Genomic DNA, 23,283 nt, shown 5'->3' on the forward strand with positions numbered 1-23,283 from the left:
AAGCGTCACTGGCACAACAAATGATGTAGATGGAAGAGAATCTGCAGGCATCTGGTTCAAGTCTCAAATCTGGCCGAAAGAATGAAGTCTTTGGTTTGCGTGTGGCTTCTGGTCTTAGTGGTGGTCGTCCACAGTCAGAAAGACCCCAATGTGTGGGCTAACAGAAGCGCCATCGTTCATCTTTTCGAATGGAAATTTAACGACATCGCCGATGAATGTGAGAGATTCCTTGCTCCGAATGGTTACGCTGGTGTTCAGGTATGTTCTCACAGACAGTACAGCGTTACTGTTTTTCTCTTCAGACATCCGCACCATGACTAACTAACTCCCTGGTAACAGAACCCGCAGGTTCTACGCCGACAACACCAAAGCCCGCAACCGGCCACGATCCCGAGCCAACTCCATCCATTTGCCACACTCACAGCCCACCTTCCTGAAATCCATCTTGATGTTATCCTCCCATCTCCTTCTTGGTCTGCCCAGTGTCGTTTTCCAGAAGGATGCCCTACAAAAACTGTGTATGCACCCCTTGCCGCCCCCCCCCCTCATACGTGCTACATGTCCAGCCCATCGGAGCCTCCTAGATTTCACTATCCTCACTATGATAGATGACCCGTACAATTCACTCAGCTCCTCGTTATGCAATATTCTAAATTCCCCACTTATTTCATCCATCCTAGGTCCAAATATATTCCTGAGCACTTTGTTTTTAAATATTTATAATCTACGTTTTTCCCTCAAGATAAGAGACCATGTTTCACAACCATACAAGACAACTGGCAAAATTATTGTTGTATATATCTTGATCTTTAGTGTTTCGGTTAGCAAACATGATGATAACAGTTTTTAAATTTAATAAAGACAAGCGGTGCCCGAATGTATTCTCCTCTTAATTTCATCACGGACCTCTTTTCAATTTGTTATTGTTGTCCTCAAATACTTAAATTGTGAAAAATTTTCAAATGATGTGTAACTTCTAATAATTATGTTCCGCCGTTGTTTCTGATGTAGATCTCGTATTACGCCAATGATTTAGTTCTGTCTACATTTCCTTGTAGGCCTGTTTCCTTGCTAGCATCTAGGAGAGTTTTTGCATTCTTGTTTCTGGTACCCACACCATCCCCCAGCAAATTGACGTCATCAGCATAGGCAAGTACCTGGTGCACGCCATTCAATTCGAAGCCTTCCTGATTCCCTCTGACTTTCCTGATGACATGTTCTAGAGCAAAATTAAAAAGCACTGGGGACAAAGCATCCACCTGTTTTAGGCCATTGTGCACTGGGAAAGGATCTGACAGAAGGTTGCCTATACGAACTGATAGATACCCCGTCCATACACCTGTTAATTAACGTAACAAGTTTATTTGGTATTGCAAACTCAAAATGCTACACAGTCATCTCTTCTGACTGAGTTATATGCCTTTCTGAAGTCTACAAATAGTTGGTGTACTGATCCATTACACTCCCAGTTTTTCTATAATATTTGTCAAATGCAAAAGATCTGATCTGTAGTTGACCTATTACGGCGGAATCCACATTGATCGTGTCCGATAGTTTCATTCATGAATGGCGTTAACTGTGCCAGAAGAATATTCGATAAAATGTTGTATGACGTTGACAAAAGAGAGATACCTAGGAAGTTACTGCACTGAGTTTTGTCCCCTGTTTTATGGATAGGGACAATAAGTGATCCTTTCCACTGTTGTGGTAGTACTTCCTAGTTCCGAATCGAGGCTGTAAGCTTGCGTATCTCTGAGTTCAGTGTCCTACCACGTGCATAAATTAATTCCGCTGCAATTGAGTTGATGTCTGGAGATTTATAAGGTTTCAATTTACCAATGGCAATTTCAATATCATTAAGGCTCATTTCCCGGATGAAGGGCTCATTAAATTGATCAGCTACGTGAACGTTTAGTAACTCACTAAAGTAATCTTTTCACCTGCATACGATGCCACGTGGATCCGCGAGCAGTTCTCGTCCTTGATCAAATGTGTCCTTAGTCTGTACCCCTTCTTGAATTAAATTGTCTCTCTATGCAACTCTGATGTCTTATTTTTCCTGTTAGTTTCCAACTCCCTTGTCTGATCTTCGAGGTACTCCCTCTTCTCATGCCTCCAAGTTCTGCTGGTTTCGCGCCTTACACTGACATGTCTTTCCCTGTTTATTCGAGTGCGGTCCTGCAGCCATTGCAATCTGTCTGACCAAGATAGAGCATTCTTTATCAAACCATGTTCTATTTCGCGAAATTTTATGATAGCCTACAATGTCCTCAGCTGAAATTTTCATGTTATCAAGTATATTTTCCCAGGCCTTATTGACGTCTACTTCCCTGTCCTCTGTATTCTCTTCAACGTTTTCTAGGACTGCAAACTTATTCGAAATGTTTACCTGATACTATTGCTTAGTTTCTGCATCGCTCAGTCTTTTGACGTTGAATTTCTCAATATTGTATATCTGCCTTCCTGTTTTCTGACCGAGAGTCTCGCCCTCAATTTGGCTATCACTAAATAAAAATTATACTATGATCTGGAACATGTCCATGTTTCAAATTCTTTATTTACGACGTTGCATTTTCTACTATCATCAATATTTATTAATTTATTGGTTTTTGGAAATCTTGTAAGGAAAATGTTAAGATATGTGTAACATCACTAGCAAAGTTATATGTAGGGTATCCGTGAAGTAGGTCGAAATTCTACTCTTTATTTTTTGTTCACTTGTTATATCCTAGGTCTATCAAACATCCTCAGTAAATATTTTTCGGTTAGAGTGAGATGACAAGAAAATTTATAATTTTTCAAACTTAATTTGTAATTGTATGCAGGACACGGGAAGACAAAGGTTTCTGAACTGAACTGTAGCAAGTACTTAGAGATCTATTTTTATATTATAATTTTGTCAAATATAGATACATATTTAGTTATATCAGCGTGTATGAATCACTGATGTACTGTTTAATTAAATTTATGATCATTGGTTGAATTATTACTTCGAAATATTTTTTATTCCTCCGAAGTGAGTGGTCTAGCTGTCCACTTTTTCGCCAGGTTGGAGCATTTTCAGCTGGAAAATTGTTGGACAAAATGTTGTATGCGTGGTTTCTGGGCAAGGCGGGCAAAGTCGTAACATAACAGCGTAACCCAAAGAATTCCGCTAGCGTTATGAGGTTCAGGTGTGGACGAGATGGTGCGCAGTTAGGGCGAACGAGCTGTGCGCTTGTGATCCGACTGTTCGCTGTATCTGCACGTCCACATCTGCTTCGGTGGAGTAATGTGACATCCTTCTACGATCACTGATAAGTGGACGTTGCGAGCCGTAAAGGAATGACTGCGCGTTGGCTGCTACGTTACGGTAGAACACGCAGGTGTGAACCTGGCTAAAGTGCACTATGGCTGTTATCAGCAGTTTACTGCTGTTTGAGCAGAAGTGCATGTTTATTGTCATTGTCGACAACAAAAGATGTCATAACGAGCTGTATATTATTATTCTATTGAAAGTCCTATCTCTGAACCGATTTTTATGCACCTTAGCTAGATGGACCGAAACGATACTCAACAAAGGTTAAAGTGTATGCAGCCTACTGAATTGAAGGCTGAGTTATGTAATAAGAACTAACTGAACTTCTTACCAAAGCAGTTCTGTGATCCAGTGTTGATTTCTGGATTCACTGCAGCAGGGGACAGGAGTTTGCATGTTGATTTTACAGTCATCTTTTCCTTATCATTGGGAAATACAAACAAATCACGGAAAGAAATCTTGTGTTACGAATAACCCTGAGGAAGCAAGGTGGTGGCTTTCTGAAGGACAAAGCAAACGTTAAGTTTCCAGATCTCTAGACACTGGTGGAGGGATCCATCCGAGATTATGCTGAAACGGAGAGCCTTCACGAAGCATTTGTTCTGTTTGTCTCAGTCTAAACCAAAAATGCATGCACGGAAATAAGATAGCTAATTGCTAATGCGTGCTCTTTGACAACATGTTGAATATACTTTGCCACTAGGACTTCTAAGAGTACGCATACTTACTTCCATTAACATTGTTTATTTTCATGTGAATTTAACTCACATTTTCATGTAATATTATCAACCTATAAAATGTAAGAATGCAGTCATTGTAGTCTAAATCACTCCCGTTATTGATTCAAATGTAATGATGACAAGCAGAAATGTGTTGGGTTCAAACTCTTACTGGAATTTCCCATATTGTGTTATGGCCTTCCACAATTACCACATATCGTACAGGCTTAATTTTATCAACTTTTTATAAACAGGTACAAGATGTATTACTTTTAGTGTTAGTACAATTCGTATTATTCCATACAGAGTAAGCAGTGGTGACATCAGAACTTGATTTTTGCCCCATGGGTGGAACGAAGTGTAAAAGGAATGTGGCTGATACCTGGCAGTTTGTCTTTTAAAATTCTCAATAGCGAATTCAACTTAAAAGAAGTCTGATTCCAATTACCAGCTTTTACCAAGCATAGTTTGGTATCCCTTCATACATTTATTTTTGCAATTTCGAAATCTCTGATATTCTTGTTCTTTTTGTGTGTTTCAAGCCCATTAATTTTGTCTCTCATACATTGCTTTTTTAATCCCGAAAGTTTCACTGATTCACAATATTCATAATATCTGCATCCATTTGGTTTTAATTTTTCAATCACTGCAGTCTGACCTCCTTCTTTTGGTCTAATACATTTAAGCTCTCCTCTTCAAATGATGATTTGCTGCTCTAACTTCTAATAGCGTAGACTCTCTTTGACTGGAAGTGTTCATGTTTTATCTGATCCTTTCCGAGTTTCTACTGATATTCACAAATTCTTCATAATTGTCCAATGTTGCAAACTTATCTCAGCATATTGCAAAATTAATTTAAGAAATACACATTTTTTCTTACATGTTCTTGTGTAACGTACAATAAACTCCTTTTCCCATGATGTCCCTACTTTATTATACTTAAATGGATATGCTATTCCATTTTATCAGCTAATTTTAAAACCAGTTCTTGCAGTGATTTCTTATGAAACCATAAAATATGCTATCCAAATCTTTGGCGTTCTGAGCCAGCTCTTTCCATTTGTCGTTCAAAAATACATCTGGCCTATCCCCGATGTTCCTTATGTCGGTATTTTAGGGTATGTCTGTGTAATGTACTCAGCGGGATACCGAACTTTTGTGAAGTGGCTGAAAATGAAAATACTCTACTCTCTTTAACCCTTTGAAGCCGAAGCTCGTCTAAATATTATTTAATAAATCAGTCCGTACCGCGAAGAAAACACAACACTTTACCATTACAAATGACAACTGGTTGACGCTGTTTAAGGAAATAATCGCTGTTTACACTACTAAACCCATGCATACAAAACTCAGAGTTATTAACTGTGTGAAGCAGGTGGTACATATAGTTACCACTGGGTCTTAAAGGGTTAATGTCTCTCTTAATATTTTGCTATGTCTAAGGACCTTGCGTAGTTTTCCTTTTGTAATGACTGACCGTCTGTAAAATTTAAAGAACAGATCTATGTAACAATAAGATTGACGAATGCATTTCTGTTGAATACATAAAATTTTATCCTCAAATAATGGGCTGAAATAATGTTTAAAAAATTATTTTAATGATTCTCTTTGCTTTCAACATTTCACGTACATTAGAAATAATTATGCTTGTAGGTACCGAGTTTCTGACAGCATTAATGCATAAGTGCATGAACACGGGCATAAGGGAGGATAGTTTTTTCTAAAAATAATAGTTGAAAATTCTAAACGCAAAATTTTAAAATTATTATTGTATACAAATTTTTATGGGAAAACATTCTAAGAAATAATCTCCACACTCGTTCCAATGGAGACAGAGTAGAAAATCATTCCGCTTTGCCATTCCACTTTACTTTCACGGGCTATATCTAAAACGCGATTATTCCGCCTGAAAACGAAGTTGCAGTTTTGTGGTAGTTAAACTCTTTAAAAACTATTGTCTAAGCAGCATTTATGGCTTAACAATCACAAGACAAGTGCTAAACAAAGTGCTTACAACTGAAAACAAAAACACTTCTAATTATTTTTCAATTTTCTCAAAAGAATTCTCTGGTTTCTTCGTTCTCCAACACACGCTGCCTGCCTTTATTGCACTATACCGACAGGCTAGACAACTAAATAAAAATGAATAGTACGCGCTTCCTTTAATCACCAGTACCAAAAAGTACCACCTTTTCTCTTTGTCTAACCCTTCGACTTTGCTGTCCTTTCCCCTAGGTGTGGCGTCCTTAGAAGCAGTAAAAGTTCCGCCTTTTTCTTTGGATTTCTGTTGCTAGAAGAACTGATGTTCTTATGATGTTGGTAGTCGTGAGAATAATTGTTACTTAATGATCCTGTATCCCAAACGTCGAGAGGCTCTAGCGTAGAATTTTCTGTGGTTTCAGCCATTTATTTCAGAATCTTTCTTCTCCCTCGCCTGAAATCTAAAAATACGAAATATAAAATATAGCAAAGCTAATTTTACCATCTATCTTGTAGTCGTATGAAACTTTATCTCTCACACTGAGAGAACACATATTGAGGGTATTTGAGAACAGGGTGCTGAGGTGAGCGTTTGGATTTAAAGGGATGGAGTGACAGGAGAAAAAAACATCGTAATGAGGAGCTCCATGATATTTACTCTTCACCAAATCTTATTAGGAAGATCATATAAAGGAGGGTGAGATGAATGTGGCAAGTAGCACGCACAAGGAAGAGAAAAGTGCGTTCTAAATTTTGATGTGTAAGCTTCAAGGCAAGAGAGAACTCGGAATACCTAGATATAGATGGGAGGATAATATTAAAATGGATATTATGGAAATAGAGAGTGCTGTGCAATATTGTGAAACGGTTAGCACGGAGATGTGTGTTTTGTTTATGTTTCCAGGTATCTCCTGTCCAGGAGAACGTTATAGTGAGTTCGCCTAACCGACCCTGGTGGGAGAGGTACCAACCCATTTCTTATAAAATTGTGACCCGTTCGGGAGATGAAGCGGCTTTCAGGTCCATGGTTCGTCGCTGCAATGACGTTGGTGTCAGGTGAGTCAACATGAAACCTCTTAATTTCCACGGCTTAACGAGTTTTGTAGTTGAAATACTAGGACATATTAATAAAACCCGATGATTTGCGTATTTGAGTCATTGTTTTGCAAATATACAATGATGGATATATCGACAAGCTCTGTGTCGTAGTCAGATTTGGAATCTTATGCATAAAGTACTACAAACGTATGTTAATACTTTCAATGAATTTTGTGTTATATTTACAAATTTCTTGTGTTTTCCTCAGTTTCTCCTGAAGAATACTTTAAAACAGGTCACAATTTACATCTTTAAATCTCTTCAGATATCAGTTTGTTGCCAGAGTGATCTAAAATCCAAACGAGTTGAATTTTGTCAGGCTTATTACAGGATTTTCGTAAAAGACGACTGTCATGACTGTCTCCTTCTATAGATTCATAATTTATTGTCTCTTTTGATTATTTTCCCATCTCGTTTGAATTTATCCAAATTATACCCTCTGCAGTTTAAAAGACATTTTTAAACAACCAACCAACTAAATCACATAAATTCAACTCAACAGAATTAATATGAAAGTATGGAGAATGAATTCTTACTATAGGCAACGTTAATAACAATGAACATGATTTGGCAAACAAGAAGATGAACATTGTTATTAAAATATAAGACAGGGATGTAATGAGATTTCGTAGGATAATTTGTAATAAAAGAGAAACAACAGATGTGGGAGGAGGTGTACGTGGCCTACGGAATTTTCCTGACATTCGTCTGAAAAGGCTGAGGAAACCCTCGAGAAGACCTCAGTTAGGGTAAACAGTCTCTGGTCGGGATTCCAACTAGGTGTCATCAAAGAACGAATCAGACGTGTTCTAATGCTCGAACCCGCTCGGTTTCAAGTAGTCAGTATTAAGAGTTTCATCAATTGAAATATGCTCTTGGTTGTTAATTCGCAGAATATACGTAGATATTGTTATCAATCATATGACCGGCGATCATGCCACTGCTGTTGGTGTGGGCGGATCAACTGCCGATACTTACAATCTGCAGTATCCGGCTGTGCCCTTCGGACCCAACGACTTCAACCAACCTCAGTGTGGCATCGACAATTACGAGGACCCAAATAATGTATGTAATGAAGGGAAGCTTCTAAATTTACTAAAACGGCCAAGACGAAAGATGGCATTCGAGTTTTTGACGCTTCTGCGCAAGCAGTCATACGCCCTCTTGAGCCAATCAGAAGGTATATAAAGTATTCAGTTTTTTAGGCGCGAAGCAGACGCCATTTTCAAATAGGCTTATAATCGCGCCACCTGCGTTCGTGTTGATCTTTTTATACGCTTCTTATCGCCTGTTTACATTATGCATGTGCGTATCAGAACTGCAGTGTACATGATAGTCCTGCCTGCGTCTCTGTATAAATGTTTCACACGAAGTCCCCGTTTGTACTCTTCACCAAAATTTGGTATATATACTGTCCTCATTTGCATTTGTCCACAAGAATCCCCGATTTATTTAAAGGTTTTCATACTTAAGTGACTTGAGTCTTCAACGGCTGCCCTCGTTTATTCTTTCATGAGTCCTCGTACTGTCAACATGGCAAAAACTATCAGCATTTTGAAGGAACTTCATACCTCACCTAAGGGACTTCAAGGCAGCTGGCTCCTACTAAATATAGGAAGGTTTTTTTTAACATTTTGACATGATGGTATTCTCTCGGGACTCGACACTCAGGCCTGCGCCGATCATATCTGCCCCCCGGGTGCAAGCACATTCTGCCGCCTTTATGTATATGTACTACAGTTTTCTATTTTTAAATTACCAAGTTTTATTAATTTTAGAAGGATTTGAAAATCCAGGAGTTTTCAACTACCTTCTTCAACATAGATTTGTTACTAAATATTACTGATAATTAATTATAAATATTCCGTATGCTGACAATGTAAATCGTCATTATGAGTTAATTGTTCACATATATTTCACAAAGTATCTTTATCATTATAAGGGAAAAGTTTATATTAAGTATCATGTTACGTAAGTAATAATAATTGAAATTTTAAGGGAAAGGAGGGAATTAAACAAAAAAAAATGACAATTTCTTTTAAGAATTTTACTTTGCGAAATTTCATAATTGCAAATTCATTCACAATATCATCAAAAGCAAGTTCATCACAAATTTCATTCTCTACGCTGTTGAGAGCCAGGCTGTTTAACCTGTCTTGGATCATCGATGAACGCAAGTGGTTCTTTATCGATTTGAGTTTCGAGAATGATCTTTCTCGAGCAGCAACCGTTACCGGAAGTGTCAATAAAATGCTCAAAGCTATATAAAAATTCGGGAAAACTCCTATAAAATCCCTCTGACACCGCCCCTGATTTTCGGCAGTCCAATGCAATGCCTCAAAATTCTGTGCCCCCTTAGGAAGTTGCACCCGTTGCACCCAAAGGGGGCGCGGTTCTATTTCTATTCTAGCTCATAAGAATAATGTATGTTATTTTAGCCTTAGCCAGAAATAACAAACTTCATTTTGATATCATTTATTTTCAGTGCCCACAGGAATACTAATTACGTGTTCGTGGTGCAGTGACTTTGTCTTTATGTGAGAACATGCATTGGTCCTGTCATTTAGCTCTGAACCATTGAGGGATATTGATCGCTTAAAACTTGAAACTTAACATATTAAAATATCATTTTACCATATTGCATTTTGCCCCATACGTTTATTTGAATAAAAGCACGGTTTTCTGAGATTTGTTTCACTTCATGCTAATGTACTCATAATATAGAGTTTCCTCGACAGCTAATGTAAAAATACTGTTTCAGGTTCGAAATTGCGAACTTGTAGGTCTTCACGATTTGAACCAAGGAAGTGGCTATGTACGAGAAAAGATTATTGGTTTTCTTAATCTTCTGGTGGATTGTGGAGTGGCAGGATTTAGGTAAGATAACCAGTGTATCTTGTAACTGCCTCGCCAGATGTAGGGAAAGGGCATTCATCTTAGAAAATTTGGTACATATTTTAAATTCAATGTGTCCTCCGTCTCGTGGGCATTTTCTCACTTGACTAATAATCTGCAAATTCATACAAGCACATTCGCTAACAAACGAATGTATCATAACACAACAGAAGACGACACAAAACAAACGTAACACGACACTAATACCTCGAGATGGTTGATCGAATTTGCTTTTAATTTCCATAGGTTGTGTTTCAACAAAAATATACTAGAAGAACTTGTTCATACTTAGATAATACAGATTTACTAAACGTTTCTTTGTGCTTTTAAACATCTCGTTGAACTTTGCAATAATTTATTTTGGATACAAGTCTTCAAGTATAACAATTGCAATTTATTTATTTTTCGTGTAACTGAAGTGCATTGATTTAAATTGTATTTAGGACGTTTCTGTGAAATAGGCCGAACTCCTTTACTTCAACGACCGGGGTTCGATCCCCGACGGGGGCAGAGGATTTTTTTTTTCCTCTAGCCTCTACGTCCAGACCGGCTCTGGGGCCCACCCATCCTACTGTCCAATGGGTACCGGGGTCCTTTTCAGGGGATAAAGCCGGCCGGGGTGTGTGCTGACCACTCACTCCCATCTAGTGCCAAGGTCAAGGAAGAGAGGAGCTATACCTCCACTCCCCCAATGCACCTACATGGCGTTAGTGGGACGTTTTACTTTACTTTAAATTTACTTCAACAGCCATATTTTTTATATTAGGTTTCTATATTGTATCATCGTCCATACGTATTAACATTTTAATCTTGAATGACTATTATGATTGGATATTTTCACAAAACGAATCACAACGTAGATTTCGGACACGGACACTATTTCGCTAAGATTTGTAACTAACTAACTAACTCCATGATAGCAGAACCAGTAGGTCCAGCACCGACAACACCGGCTACGATCCTGAACCAACTCCATCAATTTTCAATCCTCACAGCCCACCTCCCTAAGTTCCATATCCTTCTTGGTCTCCCCAGTAGTCGTTTTCCACAAGGATGTCCCACCAAAATTCTGTATACACCCCTTGCCTCCCCCTCATACGTGCTACATGTCCAGCCCATCGGAGCCTCCTAGATTTCACTATCCTCACTATGACAGATGACTCGTACAATTCACTCAGCTCCTCGTTATGCAATATTCTAAATTCCCCACTTATTTCATCCTGCCTAGGTCCAAATATCCTCTTGAGTACCCCGTTTTCAAACATTTATAATCTACGTTTTTCCTACAAGGTAAGAGACCATGTTTCATAACCATACAAGACAACTGGCAAAATTATTGTTTTATGTATCGTGATCTTTAGTGTTTTGGATAGCAAACGCCTGTTTCTTTGATAGCCCCTAGGAGAGTTTCTGCATTCTTGTTTCTGGTACCCACACCATCCCCCAGCAAATTGACGTCATCAGCATAGGCAAGTACCTGGTGCACGCCATTCAATTCGAACCCTTCCTGATTCCCTCTGACTTTCCTGATGACATGTTCTAAAGCAAAATTAAAAAGCACTGGGGACAAAGCACTGGAATGGATGCGAGGGAAGGTTGCCTATACGAACACTATTAGATGCCTTGTCCATACACATCGTAATTAATGTAACAAGTTTATTTGGTATTCCAAATTCAAAATGCTACACAGAACATCTCTTCTGACTGTGTTATATGCCTTTCTGAAGAACACAAATAGTAAGTGTACTGACCCATTATACTCCCACGTTTTCTCTAATATTTGTTGAATGCAAAAGATCTGATAAATAGTAGACCTATTACGGTGGCGTCGTGAAATCGCGCGTCAGTAAACGTGCGGCTCGAAGCCATCCGTGTGAAAACAGCTTAAAGTGTAATGAATGTTCAGGCATCTGTACTCCTAGGTAATGTTAACAGCACCGTGGCAAATAGTAGAGTAACGATATAACAGTCACAGATAATACCAACATAGTAACAATTATTTATAGTTTATTTAACAACGCAATGACAATAATTGGAAAGGATGTGGAAGGCTGCGGTCGTGGCTTAAGTTGAGGTACTATCTCGGCATTTGCGTGAAGGGACAGAAAACCAGGAAAAACTCAGTTAGAATATAGCCAGTCTCTGGGCCGAGATTTGAACCCTGGGCCTCCCGAAACCACTGAACTATGACGTTATATTGATGGAGAAGTGGGATTAGTGGAGACTTTAAGTTTTTCTTTTCCACATCGTAGCAAATGTATTTGGCTTAAGCTCTCCAGTGTATCCACATATCCATCTAACCTTCTAGCTATCCACTTCTTTCTTTGTTGTTGTTTTTCTTGATCATGAACATATCCATTCATATGTCCATAGCAACCACATACCTTATATCATTTGTCTAACATGCCCACTAAATTATGAGGCTTTTGCTATAATTGTGTTCTCTCTTAGCTTTACATTCTTCACGTGTTCTAACCTGTTCCATGTGACATAAGATTCCGAAACACACAGTCCTATAACATGATAAAGAGTTTTATAAATCATTGGTTTAGCTAAAAGCATATTACACCTTGACTATATACATAAATAAATTAAATAAGTGCCCTGGAAATAAAGTCCTGCAAGGGACCTCATTCTCCACAAAATATCCATCAGCCATTCATAAACCAGAGAATAAATTAATAGCAATTCCACTGACACAGGGTTGATGCTGCCAAGCACATGTGGCCCAGTGATCTGGAAGACATCTACAGTCAGGTGAACAATCTACGGACCGACCATGGTTTTGCCCCTGGAAGCAGACCTTTCTACTATCAGGAAGTTATTGACCTGGGTAAGGTATTTTACAATGTACAGTGCTACTGAAATTCAAATACGGTCTTGAAAAGTATTGGTACTATGCGAAGTATATACTTGTTACTGATTTTGTTGAACTGATAGTTAAAAATGTGCTTTTGTTCAAGAGGATTCTTCAGAATCCTACAAAAAAACTGAAGTCAAAATACTTGTTGCAGGTGGTGAAGCAATACACAACACAGATTATACTGGTTTTGGCCGTATCACCGAGTTCAAATACAGTGCTGAGATTGGGAATGCTTTCCGAGGAAACAATCCTATCAAGTATCTCTGGAACTTTGGTAAGATTTCGTTGATTTCGTATTAGTATAATATTTACTAGTCATATTAGGAAATTTTAACAATAAGAATAAATGCATATTCATACTCATTTGCCACCCTCACAGCCCACCTCCCTAAGATGCATCTTGATGTTATCTTCCCATTACCTTCTTGGTCTGCCAAGTGGTCGTTTTCCCTACCAAAATCCTGTATGCTCCCCTTGCCTCAAGATCGTGGCTGGTGGCAGGCTTTGATGTTGTCAGTGTTGAACCTGCAGGTTCTGCTACCGGGGAGTTAACCATTTCGTACTCTACAACTCCAGTAATATTTACACAGGTGGTGCTCTGAGCAAGGGCATTAGTGTAAGAAATTACCTACAATACAAGAATTATACACTTCATCACTCTGTTTGTTTCTCAACTGAGCATGGTGTCCTCTCACTTGAATGAGTCTTTTGTGTAAAGCAGTGACATAACCTTTCTTCATCTGCGTCTCTGGGATAGCTTACCAAACTGTGACTATAAATTGTGTTCCTTAATGCATCATTGTAGATATAATAATTGTCCATGCTCTCCTACATATGATGTTGAAGTTTTGATCAGAAAAACTGATAATTTTCATTCTGGTTTATTTATAGGAAACAAGCAAAAATCTAGATTGTAATAATATTACTTACAAAAAGTGAAGGGTTATTGTGTTTAACATTTTAAATTAAAAATAACAAAGTTGAAAAAGGAATTATTGTCATGGTTTTGGGACTTGAGACAGCATATAAGTGACACCAGCAAAGGAAAATCATGAAATAAGCCAGTAAGGCAGGAAATTATATCTGAAAGCCAAAACTATATTATGGGAAAGCCTCACTAATTCAGACCCTTTATTATTCTGACTGTCTTCATTTTTTTATGTACATGTTTTATTGTTCCTAAATGAGAAGTTAATATATACACATTTTTGTAATATTTTATTTTTATTTCTTTTATGTCTGCATCCTAATTAACATACATTGCTCAGTTGTGAATAAACTTGCTTGGTTTTAACTGTGATTTTAAAATATTGACTTACATATTTGTGTTCTATAATGAGGACTTTTGTTTATTTGAAATACCCGTTAGATATATTAGATCAAATTAGTGCGGTTTCAGTGTGTGTGTGTGGAAGAAATGGTATATTAATGGCCAAAGTTAAGGACAAATAAAACTGTCATTAAGTCAAGACTGGTGTGTGTACAGAGGAAGGTAGGTAAGGTATATCTACCCTTGTTGTATAACTAAGCACTATGAAATGCAGGTGCATGGGGGGAGTGGAGATATAGTTCCACACATTTTTAATTTTGGCACTGGCTGGAGATGAGTGGTTAGCTTCACTCACTTACTGTTTTACTCCTGAAGAAATAACTCTGATAGCCACTGGGTAAGGAGGCTCAGTGGGCCCCAGAGCCAGTCTGTATGTTATGGAAAAGAGAATAATCCTGCCCTCCTGGGAATCAAACCCTGGTCATCCAGCCCATAGTCTAGTCACTAAGAGAAAATGATGACCTATCATGAGAGAAGTCAATAAATCATGCAGTACCATGGACCCAATATGTAGAAGAATGAACATGTTAACATTTTAGGTTTTCACAGTGGTAACTATTCATTAGGTCATCATTTCGGTACAGCTCTATGTCAAAGCATAGAAATAACACTTGTGTTTGGAAGAAGCCACTTCTTCAAGGTTACAGGACGTTGACATTTATAGTATTTCAGTTCCTTGACATGGTGCTACACCCAGAAGGTGACACAATGTATATTCCTTATTGGTTCACACAAATATAACTTATAAATAAAATATATTCATCATTGTCATATGCTTTCAAATATAATACAATGGCTATATGGTAAAGATGCTTTCATAAATATAATTGCAAAATGCATTATTTCAGGTGAAGACTGGGGATTTGTCTATAATGGAGATGCTCTTGTTTTTGTGGACAACCATGACAATCAAAGAGGTCACGGAGCTGGAGGTGCAAGTATTCTCACCTACAAGGAACCCAAACTGTATAAGGTATTCACTGCCAACATCTTCACTATAGAATTGACTGTAACAACTAAGGAAATAATCAATGCACTGATGAGAAATCTAACCAACCAAGTAACCAAATTAATGAACAGACAGGCCTATGTGCCTGACTCCCTGGCTAACTAGCCAACAGATCAGTGAATCAAATAATAAATTAAATGTAACATGGTCTTCCCTGTTCAAACTACAGCTATTTATCAGAGACTTCATGATGGTGCAAATATTTATTGTGTTCTTGTGTATTATTCTAGGTGATTTAATGGTAAATGATAACCCAGAAGACCACAGTCTATGCTTGATCATTTAATTAAAGAAGTCCTACTTCCTGTTATTATGGAAAACTGCAGTTAAACACAACGTTCTTCACAATCTCAGAACCTGTTTTTATAACTACATTTTAATAATGTCATCTGTTCTGTGCCCATTCATCTCGTGATCTATGCCCATAATAGTATTGCAATTACAGTTCCTACATTTTCCCCCATGTGCTATAAATGTTCTGCCATCTTAAATTTCTTAATTTAAATGGTTTATATTAAGGTCACAAATCATGGATTTATTCATTATGTAATTTTTTCTTTTCTTCACTAGTTAATCCTTCCTGTAAACCTGTGAGTCTTTTCCTGAGAACTTCGTTATTAAACACATCTCAGTCTGTCTTATGTCAGTGTATGAGACTAATGATCATACCCAAGTAAAGGAATGGTTAAAATTATATTTCTATATAGTTTAATCATCAGATTTAATAAGATACAAAATTTTGACCTGAGTGGTAGCCTGCATTTCTAAGTTTTATACCTTATTTACTTTCGTGTAGTTTTCCAGAATTTGAATGCTGCCATGCTGGAAAATTGTTATAGTAAACAGTTATTCATTTCAATTTAATGTGTGCCTACAAAGATCAATATGATGGTGCATGCAAGAAGAATATTGCCAACTATTTCTGCTATTTATGGGGTAAATCCACTCATTAGTTAGTGTAATGTTGGAGATATTTACAGTAAAAAAAGAACTGCAAGAATGAAACATGAAAGTAAGATATGATTGAAGGTAAAAAAACTTTAAGACCTTAACAGTGTTAGTTACTTGGGCAACATAAATTAATACAGAAACAGAACAGTAACTGACGAAGTTACTAAAGAACAACCTTAGTCGACAGATAAGTGTGACAAATTTTATACCCAAAAATTGTTGTATATTTTACTCTAAAAATGAGTTGATAGTAAAGATAAATACTATATTAGAAGATACAGTCCACCTACACAACAAATTTTATGATTATTTCAATGTTTATTGAAATACCACCACAAGTTTTGACTTTAATAGGTTATCTTCAGTTGACTGTCTTCAAGTAGTCAAAACTAATAGATATGAATGCTGAATTGTATACATATTTCAGTCAGATAACATTCGCATTGATCTCTGAAATTACGTTGCAAGTATTTATAATAGGAAGCATTATTATTACCTGGAAACATAGAAAGTTTGACCTAGAGTATAAACATGCTTTTTCAGGTTTAAAAGCATGTGATAAAATGAAAGGGACAAGAAAGTAAAGTTATTATGGTTAATTCATAAGATAAAAGTTAAAATATTAGAATGTTCAAGAAATCTATGAATTAAAAGTGTGGGATGCTGAAATGTTCAAAGCAGCTCCAAGAATTTTATTCCAGATTGCTCTGAACACCCCTGCATGGTTAGTATAAGTCTAAGGCAACATGGCCATTGTAAATGGTTCTGTCCTCTTTCTACAGTTGAATATTCTATTGCAGATGGCGGTTGCTTTTGTATTGGCCTATCCATATGGCTACCCACGTGTAATGTCTAGCTTTGACTTCAGTAACTCTGATCAAGGCCCTCCCCAAGATGGTGATGGCAACATCCTGTCACCAATTATCTACAATGACAACACTTGTGGTAATGGGTGGATCTGTGAGCATCGGTGGAGACAGATCTACAACATGGTTGGCTTCAGGAATGTTGTGGCAGGTAGTGTATCAAGTCACAAGCCACTCAGTCTTTAGTCAACGTAATAGTGTAGTGTATAACCATCTCTTGACACACACATACAGACAGCCATACAAGCATACACAAACATACATATGCATGTGAGATGGAAAGAGGGGACAAGCTATAAATCCAGGTAAGAACCCACTGTACCCTCTCTATTCAGAATAATCCCAGGGAGAGAAATGTTACAGCAAATTAGTATCACTTTTGCAATGGAACCCAATGTGTATATTGATTAAATGAAGTATATTCATAAAAGAACAGGGGTCCATAAAATACATAGTAAATCCATGATTAAAACTCTGAAAACAAATCTTGGTGTAGCTTTACTTAATTTTGGCACCGATACAAACAGGACTGGCATAGCCAATGATGATTTACAAATGATACACAATAAAGAACCCTCTATAACAATGCTAGGGAATTGTGGGTGGGGTTGGTTGGTCTACTGAAAATTACATAAGGATACCCTAGAAGTGAGCATAAGACAAAATTAAGCCAAAGAATAAATATATAACATGGCATCTGAAAGAGAATTTAGAAAAAAAACACAACTTTTCAACAAATTTTTATCACTAAGCAGTATTTATTTACAATGTTCTTGATCCTAAGTGGTTCCATATTTGGTATAATCTTACATAATACATTTTAACATATGAAGTTGAACCAAATATAGAGTCATTGAGGATAGCCCCATGAGGAAGAAATACATCTGGCAAAGTTTTGTTATGGTTACATGCTAGTACATGGTATAAAGAATTTACAAAGTTTGCCTTGCCTCCCGGACTCAACTCAACCAGCCACTCTCGGCAGATTCTTCAGTGCTGTTAGTCTGATGTTTAAGACACAAATTAGTGCAGCACAGGTGGTGGATCTACAGAGGTAGAATACAAGGAGAGAATTTACAGGGAGGAAAAGTAGAGAATAGCACAGGAATGTGAAGTACTAGGTGGTTCAAATTACCCCTTTAGTATTCTAACTACTGAGATGTATATTCATCTGCTACAAATCAGAAAATTAAACTTTTTAAAATTTTCTTTTATAGCTATGTGTGAGAACATAAAGATTTTCTTTTAATCTTAATTTTGTGTTTCAATCTTACCATCAATTTTTTCTTTTAGGAACTGGTGTGAATGATTGGTGGGACAACTCAGACAAGCAAATTGCATTTTGCAGAGGAGGCAGAGGCTTCATTGCCTTCAATGACCAGTATAATGTAGACTTGAAGGAAACATTACAAGTAAGATATATTCTAATGTTATTATTCAGGATCTGTATATAAACATGGACTTGCATTACAGATGATGCAGAGGGAAAGTCAGCTTTTTATAACACAAAATTTTGTTTTTAATTATAATAAAAAATAAATTAAGATTTCCCATTGTGAATTGTGCAGGTAATATAGTGTTATTAAGTAGCTGTCACTTTTGTATTAAAATTTGAATTCTGTTCTTATTTCAGACGTGCCTCCCTGCAGGTATCTACTGTGACATCATCTCAGGTTCAAAGGTTGGAAACAACTGTAGTGGAAAGTCTGTTATTGTTGACGGTTCTGGAAGAGCTTACATTGAAATCCTGTATGCCGAGTCTGATGGCGTCCTAGCCATTCATGCTGAGGTAAGTATTTACATTCTCATTGTAGTTTTTCTGAGTATATTATGTAATACAGTTCCAACTGTGTTTCTTCTTCCAACTCTGATACCCAACTGCGTGTGTCTCTCCTTCCTTTTATTCAAACAGTGATGTCACTTCACTGTCTGTCACCAGCCTTAAGAACATGCTCTGCCTAAAGAACTTTTACATCCTGGCATTAAAAATGGGTCATTGTGAACATGAGGAAAGTACTAGAATTATCAGAAATTTGTGTGGTATTTTGACGATAATTTAAGATAATTTGTTGGAAAACTAGTCACTATACTGACTGAGCTATCCCAGCTCCTGATGAAACAAAGTAGGCTTATACATTTAAGTATCATCACTAGGATACAGAACAAATCCTTGATGTAAGGGGTAGCTAACATGTTTCTTGTGTGACAAAAATGGTCTCTTATGTTAATGTAAAAATTTGGATTCAGGATGTATAATAACTAGTGCTAATGAAAATATTAGGACTTAAAATAGGAGTAACTGGAGGACAGAAAATTACATAACAAAAACTTTCTACTCTCTACTATGTAGCTAATATTTTTAGGCAGATGAAGTCAAGAAGAATGAGATGGGCAGGACAAGTAGCACGCATAGGAAATGTGGGATGTATATATAAAATAAAGGACTGAAACAAATTAAAGGGATGAGACCACTTTCAAAACTTAAGGAAGTGGTCGGAGGTAACAGTAAACCTATTTTAAATAAATGTGGTGTAAAATTGAAGGCTACTGAATTCAGCTGACACAGGATAAGGTCCAATTATGTGAGCTTCTGTGAATATATAATGAACACTTGGTTTCCATAAAAATTGTAAATTTATGAAGCAGCTTAGTAACTGTCACTCAGGATAATGTCCATTGCAGGTCTTTGTAAACATAACAATAGAATTTCAGGTCCCATAATGGCCAAAAAATATCTTCGCTAGCAGAGCAATTGCCTATTTCTCACAATGAACTATGCCCCATGGAGTTTGTTAAATAGTAAGTAACTGTCAACTTTTCAAAATGGTGATGCACCATGAAGTTAGTTACTAGTGGGAGAAAGCCCCCCAATATAATTATGGTCACATTAATTAAAGTTATGTACAGCAAACATCACCAGTTTGGTTTAAATGGAAATGATTTGTGATCTGGATTAAGAGATAAGCTGGATTAGTGAAGTGATAATTGAAATATGCTAGTAATAGTAAAATATTATTAGAAACTACCATACTTGGCAACTTCACACACATATTATCTATAATAGGGTCTGTTTAAAGTAACATAGATCTTTTTCACTCCATTGTTATTATTATGATATTTATTCATACTTAAAAGTCACTTGTGGCACAAAAATAATTATTTCAGGATGATACCATGAGAAACATTCAATTTAAGGATGTCAACAAACAACCAAATGAGTGCATCCATAGTTTACTGACCAAGCTAGAGCATACTGGATTATGAAATATTTGGATTAACAGTGTTTTTACTATACATTATTTTAACACAGAACTACAAAATTCTTTTTCTTTAAATTGCAGTCAAAGCTGTAAATCAAGCAACTGAAGACTGAGCTTGTAAATGAAGAATGTTATTATGGATAACGAGAAGGGAACCAATCAGCTATCTTCATGTTTCTTGTGAACTACTCAGCAGCAATTGTATCAGCAACATATTTTATATTTTGAAATTGTTCTGTTAATAAAGTGTTAACTCAACATACAAGTAATGCCTTTGTAAGCAATATATCTTTTGAAACTATAGAATCTCGACCTCTAACTTATCTTCAAATTGTAAAAAAGAAGAGAAATAAAAAAATAATAACTCTGACAGTATCTGTAACAAGATTTTGTGCTGTCAAGTTGTGATTTTAATTCTTTGAAGCACAAATTTGATGTTTAACAGTTCTTTTCCTGCCACAGAGAAGATACATTGTACAGAAAGATCAGTTAGTTGACGGAAATATTCAATTCTTTTTCTGAGAATCAAGTAAAATCCATAAAAACACTCTATAGACAAAATTCAGAATTACTGGATGTTAAATCATGTAAAGTGTATGTTTCAAAGACTTAATGGAATCATTCAGGTGCACATATTTCTATCAATAGATGAGTAAGTTCTATAGGCCTATTTCAATTTATGATTTTCTGCAATTTAATTGGTAAATGTATTGATATATTAAAGTGTAATTTTTAGAGCACTTCTTTCAGAGAGAGAGAGAGAGAGAGAAATTAAATAGCATGAAATATTTTTCACAATTGCTGTAGAGTTCAAATTCATCTTTATTATATTCCAAGAAAAACTGGCATAAATACTGGCAATCTTGTGCATGAAACAACTTTATTAAGAAAATTTGAAACATACATTGAGTGTGGTCTCAAGAATGTACACCATTGTCAATGTCCAGAAACTATAATTCTAAATTAAAGGAAGCAATCAATGTAGCCATCATCACAGAATTTTATTATATCTGAATGACCTCTTCTATCTGTCATCATTGTCCATGTCATCTCCTCCTCTAGTAAATAATCTCAAATAATTAAGGGTACATATTAAAAGAGCAGAGCTCATTTTATTGCAGTCAGCAATGATCATCGGGGTGTGATGCATCAAAAGTCTCAAACCAGTCCAGTTTTTCAGAGATCCAAGATCTAAGTTGATCAAAATTACTCCATTGGTTTCCAAATCATAAAACGACAGCATGAGTCAACCTTGTGGTCCATTTATCTCTACAACTACTTGGCAATTTATGTTCAACATCCTGCCTGAGAAACAATTTCAATCCTGTAAAATATTCATTATATTTGCCTATTTTTTACAAGAAATTTAATGTGCAGAAAACTTGAAAAATCCCTAATATCAAATTTAATGGAGATCCATTCAGCTGTTCCAAAAGATCCTTATGAAAAGTCATAAGAAAGCAGTTTTACAACTTTTGTGGTTGGTCACGTTAAAAGGCAGCTTTACAATAAAGTGAACATGCTCTCTGTAGTCAGCTTCAGATTTAATTCAAGTGTTATTGTGAATTTGAGCCCTTAATGACAATTTAATTTTTTTTTCTTAATTTGCTATCTTTCACCAGGAGACTTAATGATACTGTAAATTTTATGGAGAGATGTACTCAGAAGGAGATTGCATTAAAGTGGTTTAATTTATTCAAGGTATGCAACTTGTACATCTTTTTTTTTCTCATTCTATATACATAAGCCTATTCCCTAAATATTTTGGGACTCCTACCTCCATAACGTGACCTTAAATTAAAATAAGTTGAGACTGCATTAGTATAATAAAAGTATCATTTATGACTTTCATAAGACTTTTGACAGAAGGGTTGATCCATAAGTTATTACATAAAATTTCACTCATCTCTTAGGTCAAATTTCTACCAAGAAACGAAAACAAGTTAGTTGGAAGGAAAAGTTAGCAAGTACTGTTGTTGGGACACTGTTACTTGCATCAGAAACAGCAAAACTAATAAGTTAGTTGCTTTATGGAAATAACTTATCAGATAGACAGAAAATACTGGAATATAAAAACCATGTCAATTCAAATTTGTAAATGTGTGCATTCAACGTATTTTAGTTACACAACTCTTGAAAATCTTTCTTATAAATCAAGAACAGTTGGTCAACTATCTCTTATGGAATCAAAATGTTTGTTACCGTTTACCAAGAGCCCACTCCTGGACAGTAATGTGAGCCAGACAAATTCAGTAATACTATTTACAATCCATTTTCATTATCCTCCTGTGCATGCTTGAGACTTCCACGAGGTCACTTTCCTTAAGGTTTTCCAACTAAAATTGCATGTATTTGTGCATTTCGCATCTCTACCATTGTCAGTACTACCAATTTTTGGACAGTATGAGGCAAAATACATTCAAAAAATCTTATGATAAGATAATTAGCTCACACCAACATCCATTATGTTCTGTTCTTTAAACAATACTATAAATGGGCACTACTAGAAAACATTTAATTTTGTAAAAATTCTGTTGTGACACCATTAACTGCTTCTTTAATATTTCATTACCTACTAACATTAAGTTGGCCTAATTTAGACACAGATATTACTACAGTAGGATAGTGTCTGAATTGTCATACATTAATCCTCTTTATCATCAATGTGTGCATCCACAGACCACCAATGCCAGAGCTACGAGACCAAATGAATGTGGCTCTTCTAGTCTATGAAACAATGCTACAAAGCACATGGGAGAAATATCAATATTGCTAGCCATTTGTTGTGTACATTGTGGTGCATATACTAAAGACATAGAAAAATCTTTGTGTTTCTCTACATCTACAAAGCCACGGTGGTCTAGCGGTTAGAACGCTGGCCTTGTAATCCTGGGGTCTCAGGTTCGATTCCCGGCGGTGCCCGAATTTATAACTTGTGTTGGGCAAGGCCGTGGTCTAGGCAACACGGAGTTTTCCTCCGGGGGCTTCCCCGGTTTCTCCGTGGCATCCCAACA

At 36.6% G+C, this 23,283-nt stretch overlaps 1 protein-coding gene across 1 annotated transcript; it reads left to right on the forward strand.

Annotated features, from left to right (window-relative positions):
* Positions 1-21,260, forward strand: LOC110831166 (alpha-amylase 2). Its single transcript, XM_022066856.2, has 11 exons — positions 1-258; positions 6,902-7,053; positions 7,989-8,160; positions 9,857-9,972; positions 12,693-12,823; positions 13,005-13,127; positions 15,032-15,156; positions 16,944-17,160; positions 18,303-18,421; positions 18,643-18,798; positions 20,351-21,260. The coding sequence occupies exons 1-11, from the start codon at positions 82-84 to the stop codon at positions 20,360-20,362; spliced, it is 1,500 nt and encodes a 499-aa protein (XP_021922548.1). The 5' UTR covers positions 1-81; the 3' UTR covers positions 20,363-21,260.
* The last annotated feature ends 2,023 nt before the right edge of the window (positions 21,261-23,283 follow it).

Source organism: Zootermopsis nevadensis, unplaced genomic scaffold, assembly GCF_977971745.1.
Source record: "Zootermopsis nevadensis isolate Lab colony 2312 unplaced genomic scaffold, Znev_1.0 Znev_ptg000061l, whole genome shotgun sequence".
Taxonomy (NCBI): Eukaryota; Metazoa; Arthropoda; class Insecta; order Blattodea; family Termopsidae; genus Zootermopsis; species Zootermopsis nevadensis.